Raw genomic sequence first — 15,811 nt, forward strand, 5'->3', positions numbered from 1 at the left:
AGCTAGATGGAGGGACTGAGAGATGGACAGAGGGAGGAAGGGGGTAAATGGGTGAGAGTAGTCTGTCCTGGGTTTTTTCTCTCTCTCACCGAGCAATTATCTACTCTACTGTATACGGGCAGCTCTGCTCGCCAGCTCTTACCCCCCAGCTGGTTGTGGTCGATTTAAAATAATCTAATTGACTGAATTGAGTAACATTTTGTATGTGTAGCAGAAAGAAATGTGCCATGATACACAGACACTGCACATATAGTACACACGTGCGCACACAAACACACTGCCCCATATCCTCATTATAATCACAAGCAGCACCTATAGTATATACACACACATTCAGAGACACACACACACACACTGCCCCATAGCATCATTATACGCACAAGCAGTACCTATAGTATATACACACACATTCAGAGACACATACTGCCCCATATCATCATTATAATCACAAGCAGCACCTATACTATATACACACACATTCAGAGACACACACACACACACACACTGCCCCATATCATCATTATACGCACAAGCAGTACCTATAGTATATACACACACATTCAGAGACACACACTGCCCCATAGCATCATTATATGCACAAGCAGTACCTATAGTATATACACACACATTCAGAGACACACACACACACACACTGCCCCATATCCTCATTATATGCACAAGCAGTACCTATAGTATATACACACACACACACTCAGACACACACACTGTGCCCCATATCGTATTTCCATGCCTTGTCACCGTTCCTCTTGCCCCTGGAATAGATAACTAACCCACAACTGTCCTATCAACTAGAAGCCAGGGCTTTGTTCATGGGGTCAGTAGCTTAGTACCGGCAGAATTGTCCAACTCCGGCGAATTGAATGAGTGATTTATTTGTTTATTTAGACCCAACTTAAAAATCATATTCATTAGTCACAAGGAGAAATGGAAGTGTTTTCTCCCCATTTTATTTAGTGGTAATGAAAAATGACAGTGTCCCCACTGTTGGCTGTACGGGGGAATTTATCACCTGTTTAATTTCACACTCGACTAGGCCCGGGCTCAGCTTCATTGTCGACACTGACAAAGTGGCAGGTTAGCATAGTGCATCACCTTGGGGTCCCGGCCCATTTTAATTGAATACACATTTACTAAACAGGATTATGGGTGAGGATATCACACGGTGATGTACTATCCACCCACCAATATGGAGGGAAAAAGAGAAAAGAGCTCGTCAAAAGAAGATCAGGGGCTTTATCCTCCTTCGCAGCATCCATCCATAACCAGCGCTTGTATCTATCTATCCAGCCTAGAAACTTTACCTTTTTCTTTTTCTCTCTCTCTTCTCCCTGCCACTCCATCCTTCTTTATGTAGCAGGGGTTTATTTGGATTCACATCCTTCAGCAGCAGTCTGTCTGAGGGGCTGACAAATGGTGCGAAAACAAACACAAGTCCGGAGCAACAAGCCACCAGCGTGTCTGGACTGACCAAGGCCACACTGTTTTCGATCCCCCTTAATACACTTCAAAACACACACATAGACGTATGACGTAGTGGGGGGAAGTCTATATAGTTACATACAGTGGTGGAAAAAGTACACAATTGTCAAAATTGAGTCAAAGTTAAGATACCTTCAAAGAAAATGACTCAAGTAAAAGTAGAAGAGACCCAGTAAAAGTCTAAAGGTTTTTGGTTTTAAATATCAAAAGTAAATGTAACTGCTAAAACATACTTACAGTTGAAGTCGGAAGTTTACATACACTTAGGTTGGAGTCATTAAAACTTGTTCGTTTTGGCAAGTCCGTTAGGACATCTACTTTGTGCATGACACAAGTAATTTTTCCAACAATTGTTTACAGACAGATTATTTCACTGTATCACAATTCCAGTGGGTCAGAAGTTTACATACACTAAGTTGACTGCATTTAAACAGCTTGGTAAATTCCAGAAAATTATGTCATGGCTTCAGAGGTTTCTGATAGGCTAATTGACATCATTTGAGTCAATTGGAGGTGTACCTGTGGATGTATTTCAAGGCCTACCTTCAAACTCAGTGCCTCTTTGCTTGACATCATGGGAAAATCAAAAGAAATCAGCCAAGACCTCAGAAAAAAATTGTAGATCTCCACAAGTCTGGTTTATCCTTGGGAGCAATTTCCAAATGCCTTAAGGTGCACGTTCATCTGTACAAACAATAGTACGCAAGTATAAACACCATGTGACCACACAGCAACCATACCGCTCAGGAAGGAGACACATTCTGTCTCCTAGAATGGAATGTACTTTGGTGCGAAAAGTGCAAATCAATCCCAGAACAACAGCAAAGGACCTTGTGAAGATGCTAGAGGAAACAGGTACAAAAGTATCTATGTCCACAGTAAAACGAGTCTGATATCGACATAACCTGAAATGCCGCTCAGCAAGGAAGAAGCCATTGCTCCAAAACCGTCATAAAAAAGCCAGACTATGGTTTGCAACTGCACATGGGAACAAAGATCATACTTTTTGGAGAAATGTCCTCTGGTCTGATGAAACAAATATAGAACGGTTTGGCCACAATGACGATCGGTATGTTTGGAGGAAAAAGGGGGATGCTTGCAAGCCGAAGAACACCATCCCAACCTGGAAGCACGGGGGTGGCAGCATCATGTTGTGGGGGTGCTTTGCTACAGGAGGGACTGGTGCACTTCATAAAATAGATGGCTACATGAGGAAGGAAAATTATGTGGATATATTGAAGCAACATTTCAAGACATCAGTCAGGAAGTTAAAGCTTGGTCACACATGGGTCTTCCAAATAGACAATGACCTCAAGCATTCTTCCAAATTTGTGGCAAAATGGCTCAAGGACAACAAAGTCAAGGTATTGGAGTGGCCATCACAAAGCCCTGGCCTCAATCCTATAGAAAAGTTGTGGGCAGAACTGAAATAGCATGTGCGAGCAAGGAGGCCTACAAACCTGACTCAGTTACACCAGTTTTGTCAGGAGGAATGGGACAAAATTCACCCAACTTATTGTGGGAAGCTTGTGGAAGGCATCATTCTCTCTACTATTATTCTGAAATTTCACATTCTTAAAATAAAGTGGTGATCCTAACTGACCTAAGACAGGGAAGTTTTACTAGGATTAAATGTCAGGAATTGTGAAAACCTGAGTTTAAATGTATTTGGCTAAGGTGTATGTAAACTTCCAACTTCAACTGTAAGTATCAAAAGTGAAAGTTTTAATCATTTAAAGCTCCTTATATAAAGCAAACCAGACAGCACCATTTTTCAAATTTATTTACGGATAGCAAGGGGCACGTTCCAACACTCAGACATAATATACTAATGAAGCATGGGGTTAGGGAGTCCGCTAGATCAGAGACAGTAGGGATGACCAGGGATGTTCTCTTGATAAGTGTTTGAATTAGACTATTTTCCTGTCCTGCTAAGCATTCAAAAACATTACTTTTGGGTGTCAGGGAAAATGTATGGAGTAATAAGTATATCATTTTCTTTAGGAATGTAGTGAAGTAAAAGTAATCAAAAATATAAATAGTAAAGTTGAGAACAGATACCCCCCAAAAAATGCTTAAGTAGTACTTTCAAGTATTTTTACACCACTGGTTACATTTCGGGATATTACTTTTATAAATTATTTTTCTCCCCAATTGGTAGTTACAGCCTTGTCTCATCGCTGCAACTCCCATACGGACTTGGGAGAGGCGAAGGTCGAGAGCCGTGCATCCTCCAAAACACAACCAAGCCAAGCCGCACTGCTTCTTGACACAACGCCCGCTTAACTCTGAAGACAGCCGCACCAATGTGTCAGAGGAAACACTGTACACCTGGTGACCGTGTCAGCGTGGATTGCGCCCAGCATGCCACAGGAGTCACTAATGCGTGATGGGACAAGAACATCCCTGCCGGCCAAACCCTCCCCTAACCCGGACGACGCTAGGCCAATTGTGCACCGCCCCATGGTTTTCCCAGTCACGGCTGGCTGCGACAGAGCCTCGACTCGAACCAGGATCTCTAGTGGCACAACTGCGATGCAGTGCCTTAGACCACTGCTCCACTCGGGAGGCCCTGGATATTACTTTTGACGATATACTATATAATTTTGACAATATCGCAATATCTTTGAGCTAGTTGGCTGTAACTGCACCAAAACTCCAGTATTTTTACTTTATAGCTTGTTCTCCATCTTATTTTTGGTCATAGACTGTTCTCTCTGCTACCACACGACAAGCGGTACCGGAGCGCCAAGTCTAGGTCCAAGAGGCTTCTAAACAGCATCTACCCCCTAGCTATAAGACTACTGAACATCTAATCAAATGGCTACCCAGACTACCTACTGTCAAGGTTGTGCGCTACTGGTGGAGAAGTCAGGTGCAGGTTAGCAGAGAGTTGTGAACAAGTGCACCTTTATTTAGGCAGAGGCATATAAAACAGGCAGACGCCACTGCGTCAAAACCTCCAGCCAAAGGTAAAAAGTGCAAGGCGCGAAACAGTCACGAAAATAAGCAAATGTTTAACAATTAAACATCCTTCGTGAAATACCACGGAATACAGGGGAAAAACCAGCCTGGCGCGTAACACGAAACAGGTAACAAAAACAATTCCACACAAAGACATGGGGGGGGGGACAGAGGAATAAATACATGCAGTGTGATTAGGGAATGTAAACCAGGTGTGCAGGGAACAAGACAAAACAAATGGAAAAATGGAGTAGCGATGGCTAGAAAGCCGGTGACGTCGACCGCCGAACGCCGTCCGAACAAGGAGAGTTGCCGACTTCGGTGGAAGTCGTGACACTTACAATTCCCCCCCCTTTTACGCTGCTGCTATTCTCTGAATTATCTACGCATGAGTCACTTTAATAACTCTACACACATGTAAATATTACCTCAATTACATCGACTAACCGGTGCCACCGCACATGGACTCTGTACCGGTTACTTTATTTCTTTTTTGGGGGGGGTATATTTCTTAAAACTGCATTGTTGGTTAAGGGCTTGTAAGTAAGCATTTCACTGTAAGGTCTACCTGTTGTATTCGGCACATGTGATAAATAACATTTGATTTGATTTGACAATTTTCAAGCACTTCTATTTCCATGACTGATCAAAACTCGTTTTCTCACGGCTCTCTCTTGTCCCTCTGCAGCAGACATGGTGAGCAACATGTTTGGAACATCGAATCGCAAAAAAAACAAAACAAGTGACAGATGAAAAATGGTCATGTTGACATTAACACGGGTCATGATATTGGTACAGTGTTTTTTTTACAGACAGGCGTGTTTCCTGTCCCTGATATTGATAGTACTGAGGTGACTCAGGCCATGTTCTTCAGAAGGTCACACCCCTTTCTCTACTTTACTTCCCATAATCCACCCTTATATCCTGTCTACTTCTTCCCTCTAGTCATCAGCTCATCCTATTAGTAAATCACACATTACTTCCTCTATTGCTTCTACAGTTTTTATTTGCTCAGCCAATTCCCAGCTCTTCTTTAATAAAATAAAATGTATTTTCTCCTCTCTCCACCGTAGTGTATTTGCTCATCTTAATGGCGATCCCTTGGCTACATGGATTCTGGTTATGACATGATTGAGTAAAAGGAGCAGGCAGACACGGGTGCTGGGAGAATAGCTGATGCTGACATCTTCCCTGCTAATTAAAAGGTTCATAGGCAGTGCGGGTGGCAGCCACATCAAAGACCAACAGCTAATTACTGCCCCCCTCCTTCGTTTAACTCCCTCCCTCTCTTCACTTTTGTTTATTCCATTTCTTAGGTTTTATTTTTATATCTTTATATTCCTTGAGTCAGGGGTGCATGAGCAGAATATAAATCGGGTTGTGAAGCCTCTCTCGGCGCACTCCCACATTTCCCTTCTCATGGGGAGTTTGCATAAATGCCCTCAGGTGGCCAGGCAGGCCGGGGCCTTGTTTATTTAACAGCTGCTCTGGGGTCAGTTGACTCATGCATTTGCATGGGAACCCGTCATTATGGCCTATCACTGTCCCGGATCAGATAGCGTGTGGGCTCATCGTATGGTGCTGACAGACATTTAGCAATGCAATATCGCATTAAGCTTTAGAAGACTCACAAAATGGCCTCTTATATAGTGGTATCAAATCCATTTTACAATCCTTTTCTATCATCCCCATTCATCAAAATCAACACACTCACAATGATAGCGAATCCTAATAAAGTGAATCTTCTTCCATTCTATCGACCCCTCGAGCCTGTCGGAGTCCATTGCTGATGACCCATATCAGGCTGAGGAGACGGACTGCTGCTCCTCTTGTCCGGGCACCGCTCGCTACAGAGTGACCTGCCCCATAATCCATTTAAGAAGATGAGTTATGCTAATTGGCACTTCCACGACTACACTATTGATTTACCCATTAGGGCCAGTGGGGGCCTTGCTACAGCACCTCGTCAATACAGATGGGAGTGATTCAGACGGTCAAAAGAAGCATCTATGCTTCCTAGTTCTTTACATCTGGTTTTAAGTGTTGTACAATATTGCATTATAACTGGTCTGGAGGATATCAAAAGGAAAACTTGCATCATAGATCAATAGATGTTTCCCCATTCTTGTAACATCTTCCTCTGTCTGCCTGTGGAGTATCGCCCTCTCTCTCTCTCTATCTTGGTTTTTCTCCCTTTCTCTGTCTTGCTCTCTCTCTCCCTCATTCCTTCATTTCCCACAGGAGTCTTGTAAGCGTAGCTGGTGTCAACTGTCAGAATATCAAAAGAAGGACCCTCCCATTCTACAGGGCTGAACTCCCTCCCATTTTGTTTGCATTAAATAAAACATTGTGGTCATGTCAAGCCCTGACCATAGAGAGCCCTTGGGGTTCTCTATGGTGCAATAGGTCAGAGCGTGACTAGGGGGTGTTCTAGTCTTGAATTTCTATGTTGGTGTGAGTATGGTTCCCAATTGGAGGAAGCTGATGATCGTTGCCTCTAATTGGGGATCATACTTAGTGTTGTCCTTTTGCCACCTGCGTTTGTGGGATATTGTTTTGTTTTGGTGCTATGTGCACTACGAACTGCACGGTCGTTTATTCTTTGTTGTTTGAAGGTTCACTTTAATAAATATGTGGAACTCTACTCACGCTGCGCCTTGGTCCGCTCATTATGTATACCACGAACGTGACAGGTCAGTCTGGATCTGTCCACACTTGTCCCCCCCCCCTCTTATATCTTGTGTTCTTTACTATGTACAGAAAGTATGCCATTAGAAAGTATTCATACCCCTTCACTTATTCCACATTTTGTGTTACAGCCTGAATTCAAAATAGATTAAATAGATGTTTTTCACTCACCCATCTACTCGCAGTATCCTATGACAAAATTAAAACATGTATTTAGACATTTTATCGAATTTATTGAACGTGAAATACAGAAATATCTAATTTACATAAGTATTCACACCCCTGAGTCAGTACTTTGTAGAAGTGCATTTGGCAGCGATTACAGCCGAGTCTTTCTGGGTAAGTCTCGATGAGCTTTCCACACCTGGATTGTACAACATTTGCCCATGCTTTTTTTCATAATTAGCTCTATCAAATTGGCCATTGGTAGACAATCATTTTCAGGTCTTTTCATACATTTTCAGGTAGATGTAAGTCACCTGTAGGTAGCCTAGTTGTTAGAGCTTTGGACTAGTAACTGAAAGGTTGCAAGATCAAATCCCAGACCTGGTAAAAATATGTCATTCTGGCCTTGAAAAATGCAGTTAACCCACTGTTCCTAGGACGTCATTGAAAATAAGAATTTGTTCTTAACTGACTTGCCTAGTTAAATGAAGGTTAAATAATAAAAACTGTAACTCGGCCACACAGGAACATTCACTGTCTTCTTTGTAAGCAACTCCAGTGTAGATTTGGACTTGTGTTTTAGGTTATTGTCCTGATGAAAGGTGAATTCATAATGGTGGAAAGCAGACTGATTCCTCTAGGATTTTGCCTGTGATTATCTCCATACCATTTGTGTTTTACCTTTAAAAGACTCCCCAGTTGTCACGCCCTGATCATAGAGAGCTTTTATTCTCTATGTTGGTTAGGTCGGGGTGTGACTAGGGTGGGTCATCTAGGGGATTATTTTTCTATGTTGGCCAGGTATGGTTCCCAATCAGAGACAGCTGTTTGTCGTTGTCTCTGATTGGGGATCATATTTAGGCAGCCATTTCCCCTTTGTGTTTTGTGGGATCTTGACTATGGATAGTTACCTATTAGCAAAATTGTTAGCTTCACGGTTCGTTTTGTTTGTTTATTGTTTTCTTTTGTTTTGAGTTTCACATAGTAATAAAAGATGTGGAACCCAGATCACGCTGCGCTATGGTCCAGTTATTATAACGATCGTAACACCAGTCCTTAACAATTACAAGGATATCCATAACATGATGCAGCCACCACTATGCTTGAAGATATGGAGAGTGGACCTCAGTAAGCTGTTGTATTGGATTTGCCCAAAACATAACACTTTGTATTGAATTACTTTGCCACATGTTTTGCAGTATTACTTTAGTGCCTTGTTAAAAACAGGATGCATGTTTTGGAATATGTTTTATTCTGTACAGGTTTCCTTCTTTTCACTCTGTCAATTAGGTAATTATTGTGGAGTATCAACAATGTTGTTGATCCATCCTCAGTTTTCTCCTATCACAGCCAAAGTCACCATTTGAAATCCCTGAGCAGTTTCTTTCCTCTCCGGCAACTGAGCTAGGTGTATTGATAAACCATCCAAAGTGTAATTATAACTTTACCATGCTCAAAGGGCTATTCAATGTCTCCTTGTTTTTATACCCATCTACCAACAGGTGCCCTTCTTTGCGAGGCAGTGGAAAACCTTGCCAATACAAAAAGCATCTGAATTACTTTTCTCTGAAGTCTGGATTTTTCGTTTTTTAAACAACTTATTGACCGACATCGGTTCAATTATTTGAATTCCATTTCGTTCTGTTTTATTTGGTGACCTCAATGCACACATCACACTGCAGTTTCTCTAGAGATACATCAGATCATATGCAGATCATATGCAAGAACAAGAGGGGATACAAAGAGCAGTTTCTTTGAGGTATCTCTACCTGAAAATACATGAGCTAAGTGATTAATAGTTTGTATTCAGCAGTCATAAAAGTATGCCATGTTTATTTCGATAAACTGCTAAAATAGTGATTTTGTCAGACAGCGTAGGCAGCAGCTCTGTTGGGCTAAAATGATGACTTGGAATGAAATAAAGTCATCAAATAAAACAAATGTAATATACACAATAACTAAAATATATTATTAAAGTAATGTGAGTAAATGATGAGTGATCAGCAGTCACTAGCATCATGGGACTTTTATTCATTGTTTTAGTCTGTGTTACAGCATTCAACCCGCATAATGCATAGTGCATTTCATGTAAAAAAATATATATATATTGAAATTAAAAAATATTAATAATACTTTTTTTTATCATCGAACCGAAACGGACCTCAAAAAGCACTAACCGTTCAGCACTACTGGAGTGGATTGATAATTGGATCTTACAGAACACTGTGCAATTAGTGGCTTCCTCATATCAGGAAATCTGTGTCCATGAAACAGGCTCTGGCATTGATTCCCCCTCACAGGGATGCAAGTGCTAATATTTTCCTCCTCCCTCTATCTTCAACTTTAATTGAAATGTAAAGGATGCCTCACTGGTGGCGCAGCAATGTTGTGCCTAATTTATTTAGTCAATTGCTGGTCCTCTCCATGGTTGGTCATTATCTTGTACTTCCAGCAGCGCCTTTGGTTCAATCTCAGTGCCAACGTGAAGAAAATTCCAACATCAAAAGGTGGCGTGCTCTGAATATATAAACACTCTGCCAATAACTTTTTTTGGGAGGGGGGAGACAAAGATGGAAGGCATTTTTACTGATGTATCAAAAGGTTAGGGTTTCTTAAAATGTGTAGCTGTGCTGTAAATAACCACTTCAGTTTTTTCTCTGCGTGTTGTCTTTGCAGAGTGTGGTTCAGGAGGGTCGGCCTCAGGTGTTGAGAGCTGCGAACAGGATAGGTGTCGTACATTTGGAGGCTCGTGGGACGAGGACACAGAGGATGACCGCTGTGTCTGTGACTTCGACTGCAGTCGCGTGCCTCGCAACCTGGTAAGCCTTAACCTCCGCCTTCCCAACAACAACCCTCTACGTGGGTTTTACTTAAATAGTGGTGGTTTTCATTTCACGCAAGCCTATGTAATTCCTAGGTAATGAATGCATGACATCTGACATTTACATTCAGTTAATAATAGTGCAATTTTAATTTTCATATTGAGATTGAACTTGTCGCATGATTTGAAAATGAACTATGTACATAAAGTCCTTTGGAATGAAATTGCTATCAAACGCTGCTATGTTCCAGCATTCATAAGCGTGTAACAACAATTCTCCTCAGGTGTGTGGCTCAGATGGGAAGACCTACAGCAACGAGTGTGAGATGAAGAAGGCCAGTTGCGAAAGGCAAGGGCATCTGCTGATCCAGAATCAGGGACCCTGCACAGGTGAGCTGCCTGGACATCCCACCATAAATGATCTAAGATCAGACAGAGTAAGAATCCATCTCGTACAGAGGATTCACACAGCGTACTACTTTGTCATAAAGCAACGCCCAGAAATCCTGTTGTATTTTCTGAATAGCACTTTGGTGGTAACATATCCAACACAGTGTCAACGCTGGCCGGTGAGTGCTTCATTTCATATGGCTCAACGTGCACGTGGCTACCAAAGGCTCAACATGAAGAAGCTCCTATTTCTCTAGAGACATCCACCACAGGTGCTAGGCAGTTCAGAAGGGAACACTAGTTATACTCGAGTCTCTGCCTTGGCAGTGCAAACCACAGGCTTTAACTGAAGAGGCAGTATAGAGACTTTTCTGTAGCAGGCCAGAGTGAAGCCAAAGGCACATGACAGATTCTGTATGATCACTGCAGCCTGTTTGATTCCTAGCTGTCCTAGAAAAAGAGGGGGGGGAGCAAACGAAAGGGAGAGAAGAGAGCGACACGCTCGGATTTCACACTCGCATCCCCGTAGAGTTGTCAAGGCTAAGCTGGCTTTTTGGCCACTTTCTGTCACGCTTCTCCACCATCTGCGGATAATCAATCCCTTTTCTTGTGGAGTGCTATTGGTGCGCGCGCTCTGGGTCCTCTTCTTCTCCCAAAAAGCTCAGATCAATGGGAATCTCAGGGGGCCCTTCTTCATTCGCTATACGTGGAGGGACTTGTCTTCGACCACGGTTTGACCTCCGAGCCTTCAAACTCACTCAAGAAGGCTCCTGATGGCTTTCACAAACAAGACAAAACAAAACAGGGATTGACCTGAACACGGTCTTGTTGTTTTTGACTGTCCTATGTTGTTTATAAACAACGTATGTGTTGTCGTCTCTGGGACTTCTTTGATCTATGACAGCTGTCTCTGAAGAACTTTCAAGCTGTCCTATTTTGCATTTTCTATCAGATAACCAGGTCAGTGATTCCAGTCTTCATGAGGTCTAAAAAGATCCTGTGCTATATACCGTTGCTACGTGCAGGGGCACTCAATTCTCTCCGAGGAGACATGCAAAGGCTACCTGTACAGAGCCGTGGCAGCAGCAGACCTTGAGATAGAGAGAGTAATAATCTCACATCAGAGAGAGCTGCATTATGCCAGACAATGGCCACTGAAGAGGAAAACCCTCGAAGGGTTGAAGAACATATGAAATTAAAAGTTCTCCCTTGCCCTAATAGGCTCAGTACAGATAGTAGCAGGAGCACTGAAAAGTGGCAAGTTAATGAACTGTGTCCAAAGCCCATCACTGGAGTGGGAAAGCACTGAGAAAGAGAGAGAGCAAGTCATCACCATTAGGCTTCGGCTCATATCCACACCAGTAAGAGTGTGATTTATGGGCCGGTATCTGCAGCCTACAAACTCCAAATGAGAAACACAGGAGAGGAAGAAAGAAATAGAGAGTGGAGGCCATTTTGATCCAAGGTCTGGAAAGAGTTTGAGCGATAAGATAATATATTGCCTTGTAGCCGTTGAACCACCCCCTTGCCTCCCTCTTTTCCCTCCATCCTTCCATCTCGCTCTCTCGTTTCCCTTATACACAAGTCTCTGTTGGGTAACACACATTTGTTTAGGGGGTGTTGTATGCGGTTTTCTTTTTCAAGCTGTCACGTCGGCTTGGAATTTGGCACACGCACAGACAAAACAACGACACACATACGCTCACAGATTGGCCCAGTCCATCACATTCAGCCGCAGACCTGTTGTTTTCTGCTTCTGAAAGCTTGTAGAGATGTTGTTTTGCATGCTGCAATTTCACAGGAGAACAAATGAAGAGAATAGGCCTCCTAGGATGTGGCAAATGTCAGCTGTTCCACTAGGAACACCATTGTTTGATTTCAGGTATTAGCATAATTTCTCCCTGATTTTGAGCCATTGTCAGGATTGGGAAAGTAGAATTGTTATCTAGAAGCCAGATGCCAACTTTTCACCTCTGGCCCTCGAGGTGAACCTCATTGTTCGCTAGAAGTTGCATGTTGTTCAGAGATTGTGTCTTCTAATTCCTTCTAAAAGAGCCTTCACCGTCACTCCAAAAAGTTAGTTTTATCTTTTCTTCTCTCCCTCTTTTGTTCCATCCTCGTTCCCATCTCATCGGCGATTTCAGCCACCTCTCCGCCGGAGCTGACGGCGCCACAACGCTGCATTCAGTCAGTCTACGGCTGTTGCCGCGACAACAAGACGGCGGCCCTTGGTGTGGGACTCGCTGGATGCGCCAGTAAGTGTGCCAACCTCTTACTCTTACCTTCTCTGACCTCTCACCTTTGACCACTTGTATTATATCCATTACAATGGTATTCACTTATTGATGAGATGCACACAAACAGCCTAGCATACATTTTCTGGAAAGGAAAACCTGCATATAAAGTGATATCTGAAGGTGTACGTATAGGGCCGGTTTCCAGGACACAGATTCCAGGACACAGACACACTGGACTAAAAGCTCTTTCAGTGCTGCTGAGGGGAGGACGGCTCATAATAATGGCTGGAATGGAGTATTTGGAATGGTATCAAACACGTGTTTGATACCATTCACACCATTGCAGCCATTAAACTCCATTCCAGCCATTATTATGAGCCGTCCTCCCCTCAGCAGCCTCTACTGCTTTCAGTTGAGATATGCAATTGAATCCCGGACTAAGCTTGATCAGTTTCTGGGAAACCGTCCTTTAGTGGTCCATCTGATCCCCCTCTGGCATTGACTCAGACTGGAGAGTTGTTGTTTTGATGTTGTAGATGTGTAAATTGATCTCATTAATGCAATCATCCATTCGGTCCTATCCTTATTGTGTCCCCAGGTACGTGCCAGTGTAACCCGTATGGCTCCTACAAGGGGACGTGTGACCCGGCCAGCGGCCAGTGCTCCTGCAAGCCCGGCGTCGGGGGACAGAAGTGTGACCGCTGCGATCCAGGCTTCTGGAACTTCCGCGGCATCGTCACAGAGAACTTGAGCGGCTGCACACGTAAGAGACCTCCTACTTCGCTGCTTTCTGTTTTCTTCACATTGACTGTCCTGGTGTAGGGAACAGAAGAGTTTTGGTCCTGTGCAGTGCTTCATTTGTAAATCGGGAGGTGCCGGAACAATAAGTAAGCACGAGAGGAGGGTGACCTGGGTAGCTCTGATGTACCTTTATAATAAAGCATTGCATGCATAGCATCACATTTGCATAGTGGGTTTGAGCAGTAGAGTATAGGCACTTATAGAAGTTGCACACATGGGGAAAACTTTTAGTAGCCTAGGGTCCAGGAAAAATGTTGCTTTTTATAAATGCATGTCATGCAACTCTGCACCATTTTACCTGACTGGAGACTTTTGCAGTATCTTTAATACTGCACAAATGATCTAAATGACACTGAGAATCTGAGATCAATAAAAAACGACCTTGTCTTGAAACCAGCAATAGCCTAGGTGTGTGGTGAAACACATATTGTAGGTTGCAATATGAGGAGGAAATGATCATTCTAAAAATGCTTTCCGGTTTCACTGACTCGCCCAATGATGCGCAGCGCCCTCGCTGGTGATGGCCGATGCGTTCATGCCAGAAGCCTATCTGTCTCTTGTTTAACTTTGTAAAAAACACTATTTGGACTTTGATCAAATATTTTGGTAGCCTACAGCACAGTCTTCTCTTTTCAGCGGGAGCCATTTGCTTTCCAACCTGTGTTTTCCTGTGATTGTATTTGAAATAATGGCCTGTTTTGTCTGCATTATGTTCACTGACAGATTTGCTGCGCGTTCCCGACTGTAGGCTATGGTTTGTTATTGGGCTACACACAATCCACATGTCACGCCCTGGCCTTAGTATTCTTTGTTTTCTTTATTATTTTAGTTAGGTCAGGGTGTGACATGGGGAATGTTTATGTTTTGTTGGTGTTGGGTGTTTATATGGTAAAGGGGTTATGGGGTGTAGTATATGGTTTTGTGTTGAGTGTAGATGTCTAGCGTTGTCTATGTTGGTTAGTTATCTAGGAGAGTCTATGGTTACCTGAATGAGTTCCCAATTAGAGACAGCTGATTTCGGTTGTCTCTGATTGGGAGCCTTATTTAGGGTAGCCATAGGCTCTCATTGGTTGTGGGTAATTGTCTATGTAGAACGTTTGTAGCCTGTATGTATGTGCACAACGTTTGTAGCTTCACGGTCGTTTTGTTGTTTTGTTAGTTTGTATAGAGTTTTGTGTCGTGTTCATCTTCGTGTTGTTAAATAAAAGAAGATGGCTTATTTTCCAACTGCTGCGTTTTGGTCCGTCAATCCCCCACACGATCGTGACAGAATTACCCACCATAGGACCAAGCGGCATGGAAGGCGGCAACAGGACCTACCTACACAGGATTTCTGGAGTTGGGAGGAGGAATTGGAAGGAGATGGACCTTGGGCTCAACCTGGAGAATATCGCCTCTCTCGTGAAGAGCTGGAGGCAGCGAAAGCCGAGAGGAGGCGATATGAGGAGGCAGCACGGAGACAAGGCTGGAAACCCGTGAGTACAACCCAAAAATTTCTTGGGGGAGCCTTAAAGGGAGTGTGGCGAAGTCAGGTAGGAAACCTGCGCCTACTCCCTGTACTTACCGTGGAGAGCGAGAGTACGGGCAGACACCGTGTTACGCAGTAGAGCGCACGGTGTCTCCTGTACGCGTGTATAGCCCGGTTCGGTACATTTCAGCTCCACGTATCGGCCGGGCTAGACTGAGCGTTGAGCCGTATGTCATGAAGCCGGCCCAACGCATCTGGTCACCAGTGCGTCTCCTCGGGCCGGCGTACATGGCACCAGCCTTACGCATGGTGTCCCCGGTTCGCCTACATAGGCCGGTGCGGGTTATTCCACCTCCCCGCACTGGTCAGGCGACGGGGAGCATAGAACCAGGTAAGGTTGGGCAGGCTCGGCGTTCAAGGGAGCCAGTACGCCTGCACGGTCCGGTATTTCCGGCGCCATCTCCCCGCCCCAACCCAGTACCACCAGTGCCTCCTCCACGCACTAGCTATATGGTGCGTGTCTCCAGCCCTTTACCACCAGTGTCTAAACCACGCACCAAGCCTCCTGTGTGTCCCCAGAGTCCTGTGCGTCCTGTTGCTGCTCCCCGCACTAGCCCTGAGATGCGTGTCCCCAGCCCGGTGCCACCAGTCTCGGCACCACGCACCAGGCCTACAGTGCGCCTCAGCCGGCAGGAGTCTGCCGTCTGCACAGCAATGACTGAACTGCCCGTCTGCCAAGCGCCATCTGAGCCATCCGTCTCCCCAGCGCCATCTGAG

General features: G+C 44.0%; 1 protein-coding gene across 5 annotated transcripts in view; it reads left to right on the top strand.

Annotated features, from left to right (window-relative positions):
* LOC129860448 (agrin-like) overlaps positions 1-15,811 on the top strand; it is a 368,127-nt gene that overhangs the window by 258,916 nt on the left and 93,400 nt on the right. For all 5 annotated transcript variants that reach the window (XM_055930837.1, XM_055930838.1, XM_055930840.1 and 2 more), the window contains 4 exons: positions 9,994-10,136; positions 10,423-10,528; positions 12,673-12,783; positions 13,364-13,528. In XM_055930837.1, coding sequence (XP_055786812.1) covers positions 9,994-10,136; positions 10,423-10,528; positions 12,673-12,783; positions 13,364-13,528 — 525 coding nt within the window. The remainder of the gene's footprint in view (positions 1-9,993; positions 10,137-10,422; positions 10,529-12,672; positions 12,784-13,363; positions 13,529-15,811) is intronic.

The sequence above is a fragment of the Salvelinus fontinalis genome, chromosome 8 (assembly GCF_029448725.1).
Source record: "Salvelinus fontinalis isolate EN_2023a chromosome 8, ASM2944872v1, whole genome shotgun sequence".
Taxonomy (NCBI): Eukaryota; Metazoa; Chordata; class Actinopteri; order Salmoniformes; family Salmonidae; genus Salvelinus; species Salvelinus fontinalis.